General features: G+C 40.4%; 1 protein-coding gene across 5 annotated transcripts in view; it reads left to right on the forward strand.

Annotated features, from left to right (window-relative positions):
• Positions 1-23,887, forward strand: part of RARB (retinoic acid receptor beta) — a 506,982-nt gene that overhangs the window by 335,060 nt on the left and 148,035 nt on the right. Inside the window, exon 1 of one of the 5 annotated variants that reach the window (XM_075586966.1) lies at positions 13,399-14,160. The exons of 3 other annotated variants lie outside the window; for them this stretch is intronic. In XM_075586966.1, coding sequence (XP_075443081.1) covers positions 14,004-14,160 — 157 coding nt within the window. In that variant the 5' untranslated portion in view covers positions 13,399-14,003. Of the gene's footprint in view, positions 1-13,398; positions 14,161-23,887 lie in introns of those variants that run through there. One more of the 5 variants, XM_075586969.1, reaches the window with a different exon arrangement.

Genomic DNA, 23,887 nt, shown 5'->3' on the forward strand with positions numbered 1-23,887 from the left:
TACCAAAAATCTGGTAGTCAGTGGTATTTGATTTTGGAAGAGACGGTCTCCACATGTGACTGGCTATAAGCCAATCAGCAAGCTTCTCTGCCCGTCTGCCTTCCCCCTTGCTGACGTCACTGGCCTTGTAGCCAGCGACGTCTCCCAAACATTAATTATAACTTTCGCAATGGTGACGGGTGACGTCATCGGTCCCGTCGCCGGCTGTATAAGCGCAGCCTAAGAAGAGAGACGTACAATCAGATTCTACCTTCTCTCTTCTAAGATTGTTATCTTGGTTTTTGCATCCGAATTAATCTTGAAGAAACTTTTGTAAACCAGTATTACTCAACCTGAGGAGGAGAGCAGGACTCTCAAAATACTTGTCCTAAAAAAAACAGTTTCATTCAAATAAAAGAGGCATTGCCAGATCTGATAAGACAACTCCATATGCTAAAGAGAGGAATTGAAAAACAAAAAAAGTGGTGAGGAAGAAGATGGAAGTGGGATATTGTGAAATATATTTAACCTATAGAGTATTTAGTGATAAGCGGTGTGTGAAAGCCAGAGAAACAATAATGAGGATTGAAAATAGACTATGGTAAAATGACGGGGAAGGTAGACAACAGTAGGAATGATTACAAGATATATAGGACGAGTTATGTGCTACCAGGCATTCTATGTATTAAGTATAGGAGCTATATTTATTATGCTTGAATATTTTAAATGTGTATTGATGGTGAATATATTTTTCAATATGATGGCAGAAAATCTCTCGGTGGAATACTAATAAAACATTCAACAGCCAAGAAATTGGTAATGAAGATGTTAAACTAAATATTTATCATTTATATTCCACAAATGTATTATACTCAACGGGGAGCAGGTGCTCAATCAAACAAATTAAAAGTCAGGAAGCATGTTTTTATCCAATATTTATGTAACTAGATGTACGATATTGGGTTGGTATATATGTGTAATTATTCTTTTTATTTCTTTGTCTTCATTTTGTTTATGTCTTTTGTCTTTGTATTTTGTATAGTGAAAACTTCAATAAAATTAAGAGGAAAAAAAATCGTATCGCCTGGCGCTGAATATCTTTTCCTGGTAAAATCCTGAGGACTGAAAGACTTCCTTCCAAAGTTCTGACTCCACAGCAGTCAAACTCAAATTATTTGCACAAAAAAAAGACTAATGTTGGTTTGCATATCTGGGGCAAAAATAGAGATGGATGTATTTTTGCCAAAGTTTTAATTCGCCACAAAATTGTCATTCGCAAATTTACATTTTTTTTTTAAATTCGATTTAATTTGGAAAAAATTGCCCCTATATACCTTATTTTTTTTTTTATTCAATGATTCCAAAATTTGACTTGGCAAAATCAAAAATTTGCTTAAAAGTGAAGTAAACGTAACTTTTTTCGACAAACCTAAAAGAAGAAATACATTTAAAAAAAAACAAAATCTTGCAAGGAAAAATCAGCAAATTAGAGACTTGGGGCTCGGCCAGGGTGGCGCTGAGCGGGTGGCTGCTTGCAGAGCCGTGATGTCATGGCCACGCCCCTCGAATCGCCCCCCTCCCCGCACGCAACTAGCCGGCCACAAATCTCCCGGCCGAGCAGGGAGCGTGATGTCACAGCGCATGAGCGCAGCTCGCTCCCTGCCTGGCCGCTGCCTTAGGCATACTTTACCGTGGTTTTTGAATAACAAAAACATTTGAATTAACGCTTTGCGGGGTGGTGAAGAAATAGAACGTTTCACACATTCGCCAATCACTAAATATTAACATAGAAGCTACTGGAAAGGCCACTACTACATCTCCTTCCTGGGGGAACACCAATCAGATTAGATTACACAAGTACAGGCATACCCCGCATTAACGTACGCAATGGGACCGGAGCATGTATGTAAAGCGAAAATGTACTTAAAGTGAAGCACTACCTTTTCCCCTTATCGATGTATGTACTGTACTGCAATCATCATATACGTGCTTAACTGATGTAAATAACGCATGTGTAACAGGCTCTATAGTCTCCCCGCTTGCGCACAGCTTCGGTACAGATAGGGAGCCGGTATTGCTGTTCAGGACGTGCTGACAGGCGCATGCGTGAGCTGCCGTTTGCCTATTGGGCGATATGTACTTACTTGCGAGTGTACTTAAAGTGAGTGTCCTTAAAGCGGGGTATGCCTGTAGTACTTTCCACCGCACTAGCCATGCACAGAAGTCATTCAGGTGTGAGCATGATTGGGTGCCGAGGTGACTGCGTCTTACTTGTGTCTCCCAGACCAAACTAGTCCACGGGTAGAGAAGGCAAAAACAGGTCAGGAGAATTAAGACTGACCAAACAGATCAGGAGAGAAGAGCCATGTGGTGCTACACTGAAATGACATTATTGGAATCATTTTATTATTGCATCAAAATACCAAACATTTATCCAGTGTCCATTGCCGGATTTTGTTTACAATAACATTACTTAATTAACATATAGAAGGGGTTCCACCTTATTTTATCCACCCCACTACTATTTTTACATGGATAAGAAGCAGGGGCCCCCCGGAGCTGAACCCCTGGTTACTGTGATGTATACCTGTGAAGGTGGAGTAAGTACTGTCCCCACCAGGGGAAACAAAATGGTGGTCTAAATCTCCTGTGTCATCCGTCATGGCTTCCTATTGGCTCACGGGACGAGAGGGATTTAAATCTGCGAGGTCGACTGCACCTTCCGATGCAGTCCCATTGAACGGTGTGCACTCTGGATTGTAATATATGGGCTAAGAATAATGCATAACATTTAGGAAATATTCAACATAGTTTAAAGCCGAGCATTACCATTAACCATTTTGCTGCCAGGGGCATTGTGTTGCAGGCCCTCTGCAGCGAAAGGGTTAAACCATTAATCTCACTGAATGAACATTATTCTCCAATTTGAACCGGGGAGCCAACATGCCACTGTTTACTTGGCAATTCCTAGTTCAACAACAAGGGGTGCAGTCATGGTAGCTAGTTATTAAGAGGAATTCATGCGGGATGGTTGTGGCATTAAAGCAGGGGTGGTGAACGCCAGTCCTCAAGGCGCACCAACAGATCAGGTTTTCAGGCTATCCCTGCTTTAGCACAAGGGGTTCAATCAGTGGCTCAGTCTTTGACTGACCCCCGCTGTTAATCTGATGGGCCATTAATCAATGCAGAAATGCTGGGTCTAGTTTAAGGCAAGTTTAAGGCATGTATCCAGCGTGTACCTGGTTGTACCTGGGTCTTTTTGGCGATTGCCACTGGTTTGTGTTTGAATAACCGTGGGCACTACAGTATAGCGTATAAATGTTTGGCCAAGTAACATGCATAGTTTCTGCAAGAAAAGCAAAATCATATTTTGGAGTCAGGAAGGAATTAATTTTTCCCCTTAATGGGGTTTTTTGTTTGCCTTCCTCTGGATCAATAAGTAAGTATAGATATAGGATAAAGTATCTGTTGTCTAAATTTAGCATAGGTTGAACTTGATGGACGGAAGTCTTTTTTCAACCTCATCTACTATGTAACTATGTAACTATATTGCATGCAAGTTAATGATGAAGACTGACATTGCTTTCGATCCTCCGGTGAATACGAGTGTTATTGTTGCTTTTATTGTGTATGGTAAGCAGGCAGCTCAAGTGGCACATAATGTGGGCTTTAGATATACTTGAAACTTCAAAACACATTCCCCTGCTTATTTCTAAGCATTCTTCATTCAATAAGTGTCTGCCCACACATTTAACACAACAGTGAAATTACTCTTTGCCATATTTTCTAAGATGAATACGGGACAAAAAGTTACAAATTCCTGAATGGATCATATAGCTGTGAAATAGGAGATAATAAAAGAATTTAAACCATAGCTTCTCTTCCATAAGCTGTAGTCACCAAGACTGCTGTTGCTATCAGCACAATGTCAGAGCAGTATCCCCTGTGAAGGTAAATGTCTTCTTCCTGTGCAAACCACTTCTGTTTTATTCTCTGGATTTGTTTGTTTTTTCAAATCACGAGACATCTTTTTTTGAAAAAGCATTTGCAATAAAAAAATTGAAAAAAATAATTTATCATCACACAAACTTAGATGCTAAAGAAACTACTGTTCAGTGTCTGACTGCAGCATAAACGCTCACAGAGGACCTTATTCTATCCAATGCGATAGCGCTGATCAAGCGCTACCACACAGACATAAGTGTGTCGTTCTGTACTTTACGGTGGTGCAATATTGGAACAGAGTTGCTTTGATTTATAAAGTCTCTTAAGGTTATGTATCAAAGTCACGAAGCCACAAAACAGCCAAAAGCGGTGCAAAGAGTAGCACCAGATGTCTGAAAAATCCAGCTACTTTCAATGCAGTTTTTCTCGTTGGTTAATCTGTCTTTGCTTTCCATTGTTTAACAGAGCTAAGAGTGGAAATTACATACAAGAATTATTCTCTGTTTACAACCCTCCTGAGTTGAGAATTAAGGTTACGCCCCAAAAATGTTAGGGCACAAAACACAAAAGAAAACGTGCACCAGTTCTGCTTCAGGAAACGCAGTATACCAGTTCAATACAATCTGAAACATAAAAATATGGGAACATGAATGTAACTATGAATGCGAGTGAAAGCATTGATCATTCGACTTTTCTTTTTTTATGTAAGCTTTAAAAAGTTGCTTTGCATTTATAATTTATACCGAAGTCTTTCAAGTTGCAATTGCTATTTTTATACAGACAATACACCCATAAATAGAAGTGCCTTTAGAAAATGAATACACTGGTTTAGGGTAATCAAGACATTAAGCGTTTACAATGAAACTGTCAGCAAATACTTCAGCACAATAATCGGAAAGATAATTTTACGTAATTCATGTTAATGAAGGGTTTTTATTTAGAGTACCTTTATTCTTTCTCTTGATGAATAATAAATGAATTGCAGCATCTAAAGCAACTGCTAGTATTTTTAAATGAGTTCTTTCTTCAATTACAGACTTTAAACATACATATAAATAACTTCAATATATGTGACTGTAAGTAGAGGATATTCCCTGCGGTATGCTTTAAATTAAGCATGAATTACTCCCGACATCAGAAAGCTGGTCTCGCTATACATGCGAGTTCTGTAAAGTGCAAATAGCAAACATTTTAGAAATGTACCAAACAAAAAACAGGGTGTGCCGAGCAAACTTATTTGGGCTTTGTCACTGAAATTGTGTTTTGATTTTTATGACTTACATTGAATGAAAGACTTTTGAGAGTAACAGCATTTAGATACTTTACTATCCAAAATATATGTATCTTACTTTAGTTATCATAAGTCAATTATATCATGTATTCAAAGTGATAGTATGGAAATTTCAACACAAAAATGAATAAAATAAATTATAGTTTCAAATCTTTCATTGAATTAAAAACATCACCATCACAAATACAATTTCTGTGATAAAACAGTTACAAAACACAAAGATGTTTCACTTACCATGCGCGTGCTCAGCACACACAACTTTGTTTTTTCTCTCCCGAAAATACAAATGGCTACATTATTCAGCCAATTATGGGGCAGACTTCCTCGTAAATAGGCAGTAGGAGCATGGGTAAAAGGAGACCGAACAACTCATATGTGTATCGTACAGTATATGTATATATATTCTTATAGTTTGTAGTTTTTTTAAATGGGAAAAACATTAATGCTGAATAATGTTATGTTGAACATCTGAAAATGGCATTTGTATATTTTCAAAGACCTGCTTAACTCAGTCTTTGTCATTTGCAGTGTCAAATCACAGCATTACTCGTTATCCAGTTAGGTCTGAGTAAGCCATGTTTACTACATTTTTACCTGCATTAAATTCACATATTTTGTTTTGATGTCTGTCTTTTGGCTCTTGATTTGAAAAAGTTATTACATAAACCTTAATTCGGGTGACAAGCATTAAAAAGTTTTAAAATGATCAAGAAGTTATATGGATGACACTTTTCACAGTTTTACAACTCCAATGTATCTGGGTAAATTCGTTTTTGAAAAATAGTGAACCGTAACGCCTAATCCCATTAGTTGCATTAAACCAGACATGAGTAAACATGTCTGCTACTTATTCAGCAACAGAAATGATCATTGTTTGAAGGATTGTTTGTGCTAAGTTGATTGCCACCCCTCAAATAGGAAAAAATATCCTATTTACTAAAGTCTGCCGGCTCCAAAAGTAAGGCTGAGATTATAGTCAGCGCGATGGCGACAAGCACAAATTGCATAATGCCTATGACGTTCAGCCAATGAGGACGAACCAGCTTTGTGACGCGTCTGCCACGCCTCCCCACCACTTCTCCAATGGCCTTCAGCTCAGTTCACACATCGCTGGGGCTGCAGGCGTGCGCTAGTCTACGCGGTTCATTGCGTGCGCAACTAGTATAATCTTAGCCTAAGGCAAAACCAATGCAAAAATACAGGGTCATATTTATCAAAGAAAAGGCATCTCATTGAAAGCGGGAGGAGTTTTTCCTTAGATAAATGGTGCAATTCTTTTGCACAGACGTTTTATTTTAGTCAGGAGACTTTTGTAAATATCCCCCCCATAATCTGAATGTTTTCACTGTAATAACCGGTTGTGTTTAAATAAAAATCAAGAAAGGGCTAAATAACAACAAAATAACTATGTTAAGGCGTACTAAGTAAATGGGCATCATGGTTTCGTTTGTGTGATGTCATGTTCTGCATGTCTCTACTGTGCCACTGTCATGTCCCGTGATGTCATTTATGACTGTCTGTGGAGAGGGTTCATTTGCAACAGCAGACGGGAGTGTGGGAAAGGGGCGATTTTAATACAAAGTTTTCCTTTAAGATGGAGATTCTTTAGCAATGCTGTATCACAAGTGTTAGAGCTATCTGTGCTGCGAGATAATTGAATTAAATTGTACCGTCCGCTCATCTGTGATGAGTTGAATGCTATGTTAAAGCTGCAGTTCCAGCAATATCCCACATGTGTATTTTTTATTTATTTATAATAAATCAGTTCTGTTCTATGAGAAAATACTTGCCTCCTCTCCTCCGTTATGTGAGTAATTTGACACGTGTGACGTCACATGTCCCCGTGGTGTCAATTGACTCCGCGTTGCCATGGACACGAATCCTGACGCCGGCAGAGTGAAGGTAAGTTTAGAGTTGCAGAGACCTCACGCGACACACCGGCATTTAATTTAAATGCCTTGGGGAAGAGCGCGGGGCCTCTGCAATGCTGCGCCCCCCCACAGAAAAATCTCGCGCACACCACTCTGCGCTCCACTGTTTTAATGTATTCTAATGTAGCAAGTATTTTTGTTTCTATAGTAACCATTTACAAAGTTACACTCCCTTCCTCTTCTGAGACAGGCTCTGGCTCTTGAGCCCTGCCCTCTCTCTGCACCAATTGCATCTACTGCCCGCCTAGTCACATGATCTTCCACACTGAACTTTTCATCCTGGGTACTCTTCTGCAGCCCCCGATTCCGCGATCGATTACAGGAGAACGGATCGATCGGCAACTTAGCTAATCACTTGTCAGTGTGCAGATTGTACTGCTGCACATATTGAATGGATTTAAAAAAAACAATTAATGGAAAAAAAACGCCAGTTTGAACTGCAGCTTTAAATTACATTGTCATCTATGATGATCAGATCTCCCTGTGTGATGGATAACATCATGGTAACAACCATAATGACAACTCCCTATTCTCAATTATTATTTATTTATTTCAAATTAAGTTTTTTAACTTTAATGTGCTTTTTGGAAAATGTAGGAGCACATCAAAATTTTGGAGTGTATCCTCCCTATAATATTTGTCTTTTCGGCAGAATGCTCCACCATATCCACTTAAAGCATTCATTCCCATCCATCAATCCTACATATTATGAGGGGATACCAACTAGAGGTTTCCTAGAGTAGAACTGCCCTGGTCTCCGAAGATCTACGTCCCTTCCACTCTGCCAGTCTCTGGAAATATTATATATATATTTTTAAAAAAGTGCCTTTTGCCGCTTAACAAAATGGTTACTTTCTGCCTAAGTAATGATGACCTCAAAGGTCAAAGTTACTAACTGACTAGCAGGCTGTCTGACCCAAATCTAGGGGATCCTGGATAGAAGATAGCTGTGTTTTACATGGTGTGAAAAATCAAATAGAGCTGATACCTGCTTTAAGCTAATATTTAGCAAATATAATCTCTTGCAATCTTGAGTACTTCATAAAAATTCAACCTGGATACATTTGCAGGTATTTTAATTAAACATTCTAGCACAAACAGAAAGTGTTTGGTCCCAGAAGGAAGGACGGTTTGGGCACTAACATTTTGATTTAATCGAGTAATTGAGAGTGCAGAAGGATAACATGTTGTGAGATTTAAGCATTGATGGACAGGCAATCTAGACATCCCTACAAATATGTAAAGTAAGAATAATATCCCAGTCAGAACTGTGAGCACAATCTCTTTACCAGTAATATCTAGGAAAATTATGACACTTATATTATTTGGATAAATATGACCTCATCATTACTGAACAAACAAATAATAGAGCAAAAGACCGGCTACTTACCCATAAACACTGTCATGAGGTTTCTGTCACTTAGGCTGCGTCCATACAGGGGCAGACCGCATGGACGCGTCTGCACGCTGAGCGATCACACTGCCTAAAGGCAGTGATCCCGTCTATACAACGTGCGGAAGCGGGAGGGGGCGCGCGATGCGCTGATTTCTCGTGCGATAGGGCGGTCACGTGAGCGGTTCGACCAATGAGGGCTCCGTGATGTCACTGGCCCGCCCATAGACACGCCCCCGGACAGCGCGCGTACTAAGGCCAGGGAAAGCACTTGCTTTCCCTCAGCCACCGCGCGCCTCCGCACGGCTGTACGGTCCCCTCTATGGACGCAGCCTTATTTGGAGTTAGGGGCTTATGCAGAGAGCAGCGCTAAGCTCGCTTTCGCCACTTATCAGAGAGTTCTGCGGGCAGAAAATCAGAAAGTGGCGCGAAATAGGGAAACAGAGAAAAAAGCGCCATGTTTTTTCTTACCTTTGAAAAACTCGCCGAGGCGGTGGCGAATCCCTAGTTTTTTGCACTTTTTCAAGCCACCGTATGCAGGAAGCGGCGAACAGCATGTGTGAGAGAATCTCTCCAGAAACATGGAGAGCTGTTCGCCAAGTCTGCACGCCATGAAAAGTTGGCAAACCCCTTATGCTGCCTGGCGATAGGGATGACGTGGCCTCAGTTGCGCGCCAAAACAAAAAAAAAAGGCACTTTAAACTCGCGGTTTCTTTAAAGCACATTCAAACAGCGCGATTCGCGCCAATTACAAGTTTCCATATTCCTGCATGGCAATTCTGGCGCTTACCGTTGCTTTGTGCATACGGAGGCGAATTCTCCACATTTTATGTTTAAAAGATTCAATCCGCCAGTTTTTTAGATCGCTGCTCTCTGCATGAGGCCCTAAGTCTCACTGATATTAGGCACCAGTTTTGTGCTAGATTTCAATCGCGTTTCACTGATATTTGCAGTAACATTTTCTGGCTCTGGGAAGCCCACGTCTCACAGATGTGTGTCTCATTTGAAGTTCACATCTCTAATAAAAAGAAATCTGTACATTACCTGACTACAATTTGATGCCAACAAAACACACGCCATCAATTGGTAAAAAAAAATGTTTTTCTTAGCTGGGCGATTACCCGAGGGTTTGGCCAAATGCTTTGCAGAAGAGGTGGATCTTAAGTGAGTTCTTGTAGGAAATAAATCCCCACAATATCTGTAAAACATAATTTAGACCATAAAGCTATAATTTCTACCTAATTACTACAGTTATTTATATTGTGAGTAAAAAAAAATGAGACAGAGATATAAACGTGCTATTTCTGTGCTTTGCATCCATTTCTGTGCTGAGTACAGGCATACCCCGCATTAACGTACGCAATGGGACCGGAGCATGTATGTAAAGTGAAAATGTACTTAAAGTGAAGCACTACCTTTTCCCTCTTATCGATGCATGTACTGTACTGCAATTGTCATATACGTGCATAACTGATGTAAATAACGCATGTGTAACAGGCTCTATAGTCTCCCCGCTTGTGCACAGCTTCGGTACAGGTAGGGAGCCGGTATTGCTGTTCAGGACGTGCTGACAGGCGCATGCGTGAGCTGCTGTTTGCCTATTGAGCGAAATGTACTTACTCGCAAGTGTACTTAAAGTGAGTGTCCTTAAAGCGGGGTATGCCTGTAGATGGCATGTTTCCATGTGTGCTTTTTTTGCTCTGATGTGTATATTGAGGAATGACATTTCCTGATCATGGCTATGGGACCAGTTTAGTAGTGGAAGTCAGTCCACATGCATCTAAGAAAAAAGGCATTGGTGGGAGAGGGGGAGTTATTAATTAAACTGACGATCATGGGAATGTGATGCCTGACACATGAGGAATAAACGGGGGAAATAATTCACACGTTTGTGTGTAAAAATGCTAGTGTGAACGTGGTTACATGAAAGATAGATTTGATGCAGCCCTTGGAATACTTCATTTGTAAAGCTCAAGCGTTAGGTGCAAGTAGCAAGTCACGCCATTATCTCCTTATTAGCTATAGGAAGGGTGGCCAACTCCAGTCCACAACGGCCAGCAACAGGTCAGGTTTTCAGGCAATCCCTGCTTCAGCACAGGTAGGGTTGCCAGGTGGCTTCTCCAAAAATACTGGACACAGTGGTGAAAAATGTGGCACACTCGAAAAGTCGTTGGGGAGGTATGTCATTTATAAATGATCAGACCGTTACGTAATTTTTTTCTACACTTCACTCCCAGCATATTTTACGAAATATGATATGAATTGGTGCAAATTTGGAGTGAAATGTAAAAAAAAAATGACATAACGGTCAGATAATTTATAAATAACTTACCTGCAGTCATACTGTACATGGCGAGTAAAACTGATTCCCAGTACCACTACTTCCAAGATTGTTGCAACCCCCTTCATCCTCTCACCCTCTCTCCCCCCTCCTCATCCTCTCACCCCACTCCTCATCCTCTCACCCCACTCCTCATCCTCCTCTCACACCACCATTCCCCTCCTCCTCCTTCATCCTCACCACCATCCCCTCTTCCTCCCTCACCACCATCCCCTCTTCCTCCCTCAGCACCACTCCCCTCTTTTCTTCTTCACCACCACCCTGCTCCTTCCTCACCACCACCCCTCCTCCTTCTTCACCACCACCCCCCTTCTCCTCTTCTTCCTCACCACCCCCCCTCCTCCTCTTTCTTCCTCACCCCCCCATCTCCTTCTTCCTCACCACCACCTCCCTCTTCCTCCTTCTTCCTCACCACCCCTTCTTCCTCACACCACCACCACCCCCCCTCCTCCTCCGTCCTCCTCCTGTCCCCCTTCTGTTGTCTTACTTGTGGAGGTCCTCCTGGCAGACTTAGAGCTGTCTTTGGAGACAGCAGACACACAGGGGAGCTCTCCTCTCCCACATGTAAAGCTGGAAGGAAACGACAATTTCCAGCATGCATATGGGGGAGCTGCGCACGCACCTTAATGACGTGGAGCCCTCCCATTGGTCAGTCCTCTCCTTTCAGGGCGGGGATGACGCTGCGCTGCTCCGTTGCCCTGGTTACCAGACACCGGGGCCTGCGGGAGATGGCTCCGTTGCTGCCCGCGCTGTCACTTTTGCTTCTCTGTCGACGGTAAGAGCGGGGACCCTGCACCCACCCTCCAAACTCGCGCTGCCTGCCGCACATCCAGGGAGGGAGAATACCAGACCCATACATGTCCGGTATTACCTCTCATTTTTTACCGGACAGATGGGGCAAAATACCGGTCTGTCCGGTTCAAAACCGGACCCCTGGCAACCCTAAGCACAGGTGGCTCAGCAGATTGCTGAAGTAAAGATATCCTGAAAACCTGACCTGTTGGTGGCCCTTGAGGATTGAAGTTGGCCACCCCTGAGCTATAGTGTCTTGCAGTGCACGGTGAGGGTGTAAAACACTGCGGTAGAGGCACTGGCCTCTAAAGTGTGAACACCCTTGTTTGGGGCCCAGTCGCAGCTCTGCAGAACCGTGTCCTTTATGGCTCTGTATATCCATGCGGAGCTTTATTAACCAAACTGACTTGAGAAATACTGCCACTCCTCACACGGACTAGGTTAAGATCCAGCACCTGTGGTGTCAAGTGGCTCTGTTTTATTTTCCTGACTGGAAAGTGTCAATGAAATCAGTTTCCTGCATCACAAGCAAGCGAAAGCACATGCTACGAGAGTAATGCTAATAATCGCATGCAATGATATTAATTACACCCGGCTCTGTTTATAGCAGCATGCACAGTAATAATATCCCTGTGCCCTGAAGTGTTTACAATAACAAGGAGCTGGCACTGGGTCTCAAAGCGAGTCGTCCCACTTTAAGACCAGTCATTTACATTTTTTTTTTAAATTAAGTGCGAGAAAGTGGTTATTCTCTGAAGAGCGTGTCCTTCTTATCTTCAAACACCGAAGCAGAATATATTTCTTTCATCGCTACCTCAACAGTGGCCCCTTGTGCTGAGGGGCGATTAGGGATTCAAGAGTGTTGGATAATTCGCCCAATGGGCAAATTGTAATGTGATATTAACACCAAAGCTGCTGTTGCTGGCCCTGATTGTTTGCAGTCGTATTGTTCTAATGAAGAAAAAGCATTGAGCTCTGATTAAATTTGGCATATGTGACTTCTCACCCCAGCGAGCCCCTTTATCAAGATGTGGATTAATGGTTATCTGCTACCATTATAAACACACTACTGGTGAATGCTACTGTGTGAAAGGGGAAAAAAAGCCACATTTAAACAGCCACTGCATTCAGGATCTGGCAATCTAAAGCTGTGGTCACCTTTACTCAACTTAAATAAAGAAAAGGAAAATAAAAAGCATTCTCTGCTGCTATGACCTTCCAACCAGCCATTGTATGCATGAACCTTTTAAGATTTCTGTATCTTGTTATGCAGAAAAAAAGATGGCTGCCCCTTCCTCCCTTAGAAAGGCGTGCACAGTGATATACTTATTTGATCATTTTTAACCAGAATATGAAAGAAAAACAATCTGTTGCATATTTTTTTTCAAGTATTCCAGTTTTTTTAAGGGTTTTGTAAAAAAAAAAAAAAAAAACACCACCAGAAAATGATTTTAAAACATGCAGTTAATATAAAATGAAGCTCACACAGGATCCTAAAGTAGAGCTTTTACTATGGCATCGTCTTTTTAAAGTACTGTATTTATAATAAGAGTTGTGTGCAGAACACAGATGATAAAGCATACTATATTATTATTAATAGTAGTATTACTATTATTAGCAGCGGCAGAGGCAGCAGCAGCAGCAGCAGCAGCAGCAGCAGCAGCAGCCTGCATCTCCCTGCCTGTCTGTCTGCTTGTGCAGGGCTGCTGCTGCTCTTTAAGCTGTGTGAGAATCCTGGGAGTTGGTGATGTCAGACTGGTTTGGGTCATTTGAAGGTTAGCAGCCTGGGAAGGGTTCATGGAAAGTTCACTCGCATATATTAGGCAATTCAATCTTTCATTTTGTGTGACACAAGTAGTAGGAAGTGAGCTGTTCAAAAGCAGAAGGATCTATTCGCTTCAGAAGAGGGGACCAGAGTGCTTGATGAAATAAATGTAGTTGATTTTTTTCAGACTTTGAGCTCAGTTGCGCCCTTGAAAGCGATTGCAGCTGAAGAGCAGTTGCAGAAGCCTATAAGCACCGTCAGGAATTTAGATCCATTTTGCCCGGAGCTGACAGCTTGGATTTCTTTAGTCCACCCCCCCTCACCCACTGACTTGCTGGAATGGCTGGGAAGCTTGGAAAATAGTAAATGATAATTTGGATCAATTACAGGCTTTTAGCCGTGTTGTCTGTCATAATTCATGATTCTGGTCTGGGGAAAAGACCGACAGCCTACGTGCCAAAAAAAGGGGGCAGAGTTTGATGGAGTTGGGTGTACTTTTAGATGCCATTTTGCTCTACACCTAAAGGATAAGCACTTTTGCAGACATTCTGTATAGGGGGGGAATCATGTTTGACTGTATGGATGTTCTTGCAGTGAGCCCTGGTCAAATGCTGGATTTCTACACTGCAAGCCCATCTTCTTGCATGCTCCAGGAGAAAGCTCTGAAAGCATGCTTCAGCGGATTGGCACAAACAGAATGGCAACACCGGCACAGCGCTCAATGTAGGTCCATCTACCGACCCGTCTGTTTGTATTTTGTTCCGTACTTTGCTTTTGTTTGCATGCCATAATCCACAAGGCTATAGATGCATATCAATGCCACTGTACTGTTGTCTTTCTTCTGTAGTGTCACCGGGCAATTGTAAAAATAGCCACGAGCCCTGTTTTATAAATACAGGATGGTTTTTGTAAGTATTTTTACATTCCTTCGCGAAAAATATCCCCTGGCGTGAGCGTAGGATTTTGGTGGATTTAATATTGTTATGAGGGGGTATAGAAAGAGTTAACAAAGTATTTCATTTACCATGTATACGTGGAACAATTTCCCAAATTCTTGCAATTCAGTCATTTGACTACATTTTCAAATACATAGTTTGTGCCGACTGATTTCGCCATTTGCGCGTCTGTATTTGGGCGCAGGGAAATGTTCAGTGACCGTGTACTATATTCCTAGAAAGCATTTCAACTTCATAGTTTACATTGGCTCAAGATACAATAGCAGGGTATTTCTTATGTCTTTGCAAAGCAATATTTCTTGTGTTTGACCTTAGCACCTTTCTTATTTACTTTGCTCTTGCAAGAAGTTTCTGCTTTGCTAAATAACCACTGCCTGTGGACACCTCTGTGTTTAGCCATCAATTATTGCTATGCCCTGGGTTTCAGGCTGTGGTCTGCACGTTCACAGTGGTCTGCAGGTTTACAGCAGGAGGATTGTGAAGGAGGAGAAGCCTTTTAGTGGGTTGCAAAGTTCTGTGATCTGATCTTGACATGGTGCTGAGGAACCCATATATATATATATATATATATATATATATATATATATATATATATATCTGTAAACAGCAGCAGTGCTTTAACACCGTGGCTTCAAGTTTGAGAAATGACCAAAGGCACCAGAATGTACCAAGCTATTCACTGCTCCAAGGAGCCTGCAGGATGCTGCTTTGCTCTGACACTGATTTAGATAAATTGCTAAGCTATTTATCACAATGGTTTTAACACAGTGTTCGACACCTCGGCTGTGGATTGTTCCTTCAATTATGTTGTTACTTTTTTGTTTTATGAGCGCTCAGTGCTCAGTATGACTAAATGAAATTCAGCTCCTCGCTACTAAATGTGTGCTCATAAAACAAAATTGTGGATCCAAGATCCAATAAAGTGCCCACCATAGAACCTTTTCCTTCTTGCAATTAACTAGTGGAACAATGACAACACGATCGTTAAATGCCAGTGAACCCCTCATGTTCTTCTCCGTAAATATCTGATAAACAGAAACATCTGACAGACAGCACTGTTGTAAAGCTAACGTGATATCTATCTGCTTTTCTTTTTTTTTTTTTTGCAGTGTACCAAATCTGCATCTAAAGTGCCAGGATAAGTCTTCCCTATAATACCTCTTTAAGGCCATGGATAGCTTAGCCTGCTGAAATCGAGTTCTATTTTTACCCAGATTAGAACATTCGTATAACATATAAACCTGATCCTGAAACCAGGGAGGGGGTGCTCACCACAAGTAACATTACTCAACATTAGCAGTTATAAATGCTCTTTGTATTGGTCATTTCAAAAATACTTTACCCAGACAACTGCTATATATATATATATATACATACATATACATATACATACACACACACACACACACACACACACACATATATATATATATATATATATATATATATATATATATATATATACAGTACACACACACACACACACACACACACATATATATATATATATATATATATATATATAATGAAGAGGAAATTGTTTATTTTGTCCTAATGAAGGTGAACATAAAATATATGTGACACTGAAAGTGCTCACCATATCATTAGTCTAGTTGATAACAGGAAGGTGCTGATAACCATAAAAGTAAAACCTTCACTTTCGACCTTTGTGAAGCGGCTCAGCATGAAAACAAGCTTACATAAAATTAAGAAATAGGGTGTGCTCTGAATACTTTTTAAAAAGAAACTTGGGTTCCAGTGTATTCAGTGAATCAATGTGGTTTGTAAATCTGCAATTGATTTTCCAAGGGGTTTATTTTGATGTCAATTTTCTTTGCTTTGAAATATAGTATTTTAATAGAGACGGAATATTTACTAAGTACGTGCTATTTTTGAGGTAAATCTTGTGCGCATTATTTTAGAGTAAATAGGTTTAGTTCATTATGAGGAAATATTTAAGACTTCCATTTAACATGATTTTGTAATGATTTTCATGCTATTTAATATTGGTCAGTAATCCATCTCTTTATTATGGTCAAACAGTACATTTTGTACATCACACGCATTTCTTTATCAGCACTAGAAAACCTACACAACTACATCATTCAAGCTGAAAGATATGAAAAAATCTAATTCCCATTTACTTCACTTGGTGTATTCATACAATCCCGACAATATAATAATTAGTGTGTTTATAAACAATACATCAGTGTCCAATACAGGGTCTTTGTTAAGGAGAGTCCTGCCGCCCATTGCCAAATATTGTATTGTAGGCTTCTGCAGCGCTGAGACTTAACATTAAAACATAGCTTGTCAAGCTGGCAAAAAAACACAGAATAATGACAAAACTACAATAATATCGCCACTTATGATATAGAAGCATTTCCAGTGGTACATTATATCTTCTACATGTGCTTCTTTTTCATTTATCTTACAGTAGCCCGCGCAGTAAAGGAGAATGTACTATCTCTAAGTGAGGCCTGTATTTGGCAGTGTGTAGGGAAATATTCATGTTGTAGAATCGAATAAAAGACCAGCAATAAATTGGAATGCAGTATGTCTATTGCTGATGGGATTGTCACTGGTATCATTTGGGTACATACCCGTACAAATATTCATTTCTACGTGACAACAGAGTATGTCAGGATTTCTAAGGCGGAGTGCTGAGTCACGCACATGACACAATGTATCGGTTAATGTTTACTGTATCTCTGGTTGTAATGCGTATTGTACATGGCCATACTGAGCCGTGGGACATGTAGGCCCGTTTAATGAATGCTAGTCGTAACAATAGTGAGAACTGATAGTGAGAACAGCAATCCTGCCTTATTCTGCTGCATATTAACTCAGCTCCTGATATTCCCAATAGAAGTGCTTCTCCCAGATACCACTGTAGCCATTCTTCTAATGCAAAATCCATGGCGATATTTGCTCTTGCCAGATATTTTTCTGGCTGGTTGCAGATTTTGGTTGCGATTGTGGTTGCTATGTAGATTCTATAGATAACAAATGCAAGCCCACCCCTTTACATTACAGCTATGAATCATTGAAGTACATACTGTATGTATCTTATAGCATTAAGCCTTTGCAAGTGATGGAGAATAGATACATATAGCTTCAACGCAGCACTACCTTGTTGAATATAAAAGAAACCTGTATTACTGAAGCAGTCCTTAACAAGCCTTTTCGTGGTACTATTTTGTTTTATTATGATGAAAACCAGAGATTGACGCGTATTTTTTTTTATGGCATAAAAATATTGGTTGAAATATGTACTCACAGTAATATTGGAGATATGGCAGCATGTGTGATTGAATGGCTGTTTTAGAATTTCCAAGGAAAAATTAAATCTACAGATTTTTGTTAGTTCACGTTTGCCTTTCATAATACATTTCAAAGAAATAGGTACTTTTACATTTGTGGTGGTTTTTTTTGTTGTTGCTGCAAACTGTTTTCTGGGTGTGTCCCAGAACAGAAAACACTGCTTTATATATGCCAGAGAATTATTCATCTACACTCAGAGTCCATGTTGTTATTTCAACCTCATAAAAAAATGGTCAGTCGTTTGGAATTCCTCACGCAATAATTAATGTATCCATATAGCCAAGAAAGTGAGTATAAAACCATTCGGTGCATATGCAGTCTCTCATAAGGCATTCGAATGCAGATACCATTGCAGAACTAATCTCATATAAAAGTGACTTTGAAGTTAACCCAATTCAACGACTTTGCTCACAGGGTTATAAGCAAGCGGATTTGACTACGGCAAAAAGCTGTTTTATGAAACAGGCTTTTTTATTTTTGGGGGGCATATCGGACTTGCTGCCTTTAAAGCAAATAAAGCAGCAGGATCAAAGAAAATGAGAAAAAAGCATGCTTTGCTCAAAGGGAAAAAAGAAATAATCATAGGTGCCTAAAAGAAGTAAAATATGCCTTAAATTAGTAGTCCATGAGGGCTGCCATTTAAAAAAAATGTGTATTGCATTTTTTATTACTTTAGGATATTTCTTCTTTCCCTTTCCGATGCTGTTTTTATTTTTTTAATCTGATGCTCCATTTAGGTGATATGAGTTTGAAATGTATATATACATATGGGATTCATATATACTGTATATATGTCGGTGAGGCTAAAACGGAGCTCTTTCCAGAGCCCAGTGCAGTGTAAAAGTTACCATGGTAACCTCAGAAGCTAGAGATTAAGAACATTGTGATTTTGTTTTAACACTAAAAAAAGTACATGCTGAGGTGGAAAGATACTAAAATGTTATGCGTTAAACTTATGGCTTCTGGGAAAGGGGGAGGTTTTGCTGCATTTGTGTCTCTGAACTATATTTGTTGCAGGAAGTCGCATGCATTTTTGTGTGTGCCCAAAACTGACTGTTTTAGACAAAAGTGGGGCTTTTAATTACAATTAAGAAATGCATCCTTTGCTCAGTTCCCCGCATTGACAGATACAAGGACAACAAGAGTTGATAGAGTCCTCTTACTGGTCCCTGCTTTGAGGTGTACATGTACAGAGTACAAGCGACACTATTTTTAAATACATGTTATAGTAATACAAAGTAAGAATTAGGGGCTATTAGACTCCTTCTACACAGCAAATGTGTTCAGAGGTATACATTAGAAATCAGCACGCTGCCCCGGCAGTCTCTCACTTGCCATGGTGAGGATGAGGGGGAATTCTGGATAGCCTTTTCAAGAATGACTTCATTTCTGTGAATGTTTTAAGAATGTTGTGGCAGAAACTCCATTATATGACTTGTTATCAGAGGGTCAGAATGTTAATTGGGCATGTACAGTACATGGCAGGCATTTATACATGCCTTAACGTCACCTGTAGGTACAGTATAGATGATAAGGGTATCTATAAGTGCCAAAATAGCAGTCATTTCATGATTTAATGCAAACAGTCCGCACGGCTTTTGTTTAGGGGAGGTTTTTTTATTATTTTTATTATGGAGATGGGGGGGGAGGGGGGGGGAGAGAGTTTGAGACAAACTCCGGCTCCTGAGAAATAATCGGTTTTATCAGCTAGGCAAAATGACTTGTGGACACAGTATGGCTGCCAGGGTCAGCCGAGCTCCAGGGGCCAGCAGAAACCTACAACGTTGCGGACGTGTCTCTCACTGACACAAAAAGACTACACATCTCAGGATCCAGAGAGAGGGGGATCTCTGGCATTCCTGCTGAATCAGCCCAGCTGGTTCAGATACATTAAACAATAAGGCGGGGACGGCTGCTTTAACATCACAAATAGCTAAAAACCTAAACAAAAAATAAAAGGTTGCGCTCTGAGGTGCAAATGGAAATTTAGCACAAAAAGAAAAATATGACTGTGTTGTTATGGATTTGTTACATTGAAAGATTGCTTCTGATAATGACACACATTTTGCCTCATAAACAAGGATTAACACAGACTCACTTCTACATCCCCACCTCTTGCAAACTCTTCTATCCTAAGCCTAAGAAAAGTCTTCATGGGATTGGTCGCTGAATAAACCCATTAAAACTGCAGAATCACCTTTACCTTTTCATCAAAGTCCATCATTATAAAAGACTGTTGTTGTTCTTTAGGCCATTTCAGCTTCAAAAGACTTGACAGCCTGGACTGCTACAAAGCTTGGGGGCATAATTAACTGAAATGGGAATGGATGCAAACGAAATGTAGTTCCTGATGTTTTAATTTAGAACAGTACTTCCATGTGGTAGTGAAGAGAATTCGTCAAGGCAAACATAATTATTTCTTTATGTGCATTAGAACGCACTGACTTTAATAGTAAGATGCCAGATCAAGCTTGATCCGTCTTAGATTTTTATTTTCTTTGCACCTCACGTAAATTACAAATATTTGATGCAAAGGACTCTGTTTCATTTTTAAGTGTGTGAGCGTACAGATGAGGAGAGGAGGTAGATATTGCCGTGATGTAGCAATAAGTAACATTGTTTACATCGGTCTCCTTGTATGAAGTGGACCGCGGCAGGAATAAAATGGTAATATAATTAGATTCAATGGAAGTGCCACCCTGTTGCAAATGGGTTAACACAGGGGGGGAGGCTCAACTCCAGTCCTCAATACTCCCCAACAGGTCAGGTTTTCAGGATATCCCTGCTTCAGCACAGGTGGCCGAATCAGTGGCGCAGTCTTTGACTGAGCCACTGATTGAGCCACCTGTGCTGAAGCAGGGAAATCCTGAAACCCCGACCTGTTGGGTTAACCTCCAGAAAAGGAGATTGATTACCCCCTGTCTAAATTCATATCTAATTACTAGACTCCCCTGCATTGTTTTGCCCAGTTCAAACGAGATGCACCTCTCACTGTTTCTTTCCTGGTCATGATACATCAAATGAAAATATGTTCCATGTTGGCACTTCAACAAATCTTTGCTTTAACTGCGCTATTTTAAATGTGATATACGTGCACTAATTTAAATTGAGGTCTACCGCTTAAAATTCAGCACCATATAAAGTGCCATTCGACTATTTCTCTCTTGTAAAGTTGTGACGCCTCATTAGATTCCCATAAATTGCTACATATTTAATATTGTGCTGCAAAATACAGTAAAATACATAAATATATCGTCGTAAAGTAAACCAGAGCAAGAAGGATATAGACGAACAATGTAATTTAGTGTTTCATCAGTCACTCCTCCTGCTTCCCCTCCCCCCACTTACAAAGACCTACTTTCTTACTTTGATTGATGTTAATGATGTAATCAGTGGGTCAGGATGATATTAATGGGTGTGCATGAAGCTGATGAAGATGATGCGGGGCAAAATCAATACAGTTTTCCTTGACGTTTAAAGATCCCAAACACAAGATAAAAAAATAGTAACAATGCTTGAATAAATCAAATTAGTATGATTGTATCAATTAAATAAATAGTAAAAAACTAAAAACCCTGATTCTCTAAAAGGTACGCACGGGTAAATTCCAATTTTTATTGTGAGGTCAATGCATTATTTTGTGTTGCAAAAGCTTTTAAAGGTGCGTATGCAGAAGTATTTATCGGGGCTATTATGTATTAGAGTCTCCAGTCAGCAAAAATAACTGCAGCAAATTGATCAGAGTAAAACATCCTAATGAGACTGGATCTTTGATAACGTAGTGCAGTTTGCTACAGTTTTGCAGTGGGGAGACTGATTCGAAGGGACGCGCTGAGAAACAAAATAATGCAAAAGAGCATTTCTCTTCTATAAATTCTGCAAATCCCGCATGCAAAACAAAAAAAGCGCTACCCATGGGGATAAAACATATAAGTGTAATAAATAGAATATACCACGTGAAATGACTAGATCTGGATGCAGCCTGTACTTAACAGTCTTTCAAAACCGTGCTGTGAAATGTGTGAGAAACTGGTACTGGTGCACACTAGCAAGAGATATTTGTGTGATTAATTAAAATAGAAACAACACATACAAGCAAAATGAAAAGGTGCTGGAGGGAGTTACCCCACAAATCAGTTGTTATAGACAGTTCACTGGGAAACTGCAAACGGCTCCTGATGTTATCCTTGGATGGGTCTCCTCATAAAAAGACAAACATCCACATAGCATAATACTGTTTACTGCAGTATGTAGGAACGGACATAAAACAGGCAAAGGAAATACACTCACACGTTCCCTATTTGTTAAAGCAGCGAGTGTTTCTGGGCACACACTCACCCTCTCGGAAAGGCCTCAGTCACGTCCCAACACCAACCCAAAAAATGATGCAAAAGAGCATTTGGCTTCTAAAAATCCTGCAAATCCTGCATACAACTCCAGCAAATGGAATTAGCTCAGAATAACATCAGTCTGTACTTCTGTGTAAGGAATACTGGCTGTATTTGTCATAGAGCGATGCAAAGTTGTAGGGCCAAGCAGCCAGAGCCTGAAAGATAACAATTACGGAAATTAACACATTATTATTATTATTATTATTATTAAGGTGACATTTGTTGACCCATCATTCCAATAACTAAAAACGACTGTGTTCTTATAGCATAAAGGGCATGGCAAACCGTAACCCAACGTCTGTACTCTATAGATCCCTGATAAAGTACAAGGCAGAAAATAAGTCATTTAGTGTCACAGCAAAGAACAAGGACCTGAGTTATGGGATTGGTAAGCAGGCTGCCCAATGATTGTCATTTTCTGACATTGAAGGCTGTGTCTGCGATCGTAATGTTATGTTAATTCATTTTTTTTAATGACTTCTCAGTCAAAAAATAATAATTCATAGAGCTCTACTTCCGAATCATGTCGTTTATTGGTGAAAACAGTCAGGAGTACAATGTTTCAGGTCCATCCCTCGACCTTTCAGCAGCTGATTGACGTTGTACTCTCTGACTGTTTTTACCAATAAAACGACATCAAGGGCCCCCAACAAGTCAGGTTTTAAGGATTTCCCTGATTCAGCACAGTTGGCTTAGTCAAAGACTGAGGCACCTGTGCTGCAGCAGGGATATCTTTATCTGACCTGTTAGTGGCCATTGAGAACTGGAGTTGGCCACTCCTGATCTACCTGATTTTGTAAGAAAAGCCCTATGAAGTTTGTTTGACTAAGGAAGTCTTTGCAGAAATCTACACAAGGGGGATGTAACTTTCCTTTTATCAGAATGCTGCTGACTTCATTTAGAAATCAAATGGGGAAACTATTCCGTAGTCTTCAATTGAAGTGCCGATCATTGCAAAAACTGAACAGCCTGGCTTTTTATGATGTCAGTTTTACCCAATTCATGGTCAACCTTCAATTTAGAAATGCCATTGTAGGCGATCAGGAGAGGTGGGCGGAACTGTCAGAACCCTATTACCGGAATTTCCCAGGCTTTCCCTTCAAAGTCCGTGCGACGGTGTAAAATCCGCCTGTGGATTGGGTATTAAACATTTCGAGCGGATTAATCCCAACCTGCCACTGGATACAATCCAGGTGGATTTTTAAGAATCTGCACTCGGATTCCATATTAAATTCGAAATCCGCGCTTCGGATTGTTAAAAAATCTCGGATAAAAATGTGGATTAATAACAATCCGACCACGGATTTATTAATATGCCATGTGGATTGTCAGTGATAAAAAAAAAAAGAACATACGGAATAGGTGGATTGTCCTTTTTCAGAACTGATGTATGTATGTCTTTATTTAAATCGGACCGTTGATGTACATAGCGCTTCACAGCAGTAATACACGTGACATAATAATATAACACATAATGAAAGAGCATCAGACATGAAGGGAACATTAGGAAAGTTGTCCCTGTCCCTTACAATCTAAGTGATCTGGTCTGCGGAAATCCACGAAACCTGGGAAACGGCCGATCCGGAGCAGATCCAAATCCGCCCACAATTTCGCTTATCGCTACTGATCAGTGAAACACACGTCCATTTTAATGGGGGGTAGGGAGGGGTATCTGCCCAAAACGTTATCTTGTATATTTTCACCCCACCCCCACCCCCATTTACTTCCAGTTCCCTGTGTGTTACTCTGCAGGGTTAGTGGCTGAAATTGCTGGAATGT

Source organism: Ascaphus truei, chromosome 2 (assembly GCF_040206685.1).
Source record: "Ascaphus truei isolate aAscTru1 chromosome 2, aAscTru1.hap1, whole genome shotgun sequence".
Lineage (NCBI taxonomy): Eukaryota > Metazoa > Chordata > Amphibia > Anura > Ascaphidae > Ascaphus > Ascaphus truei.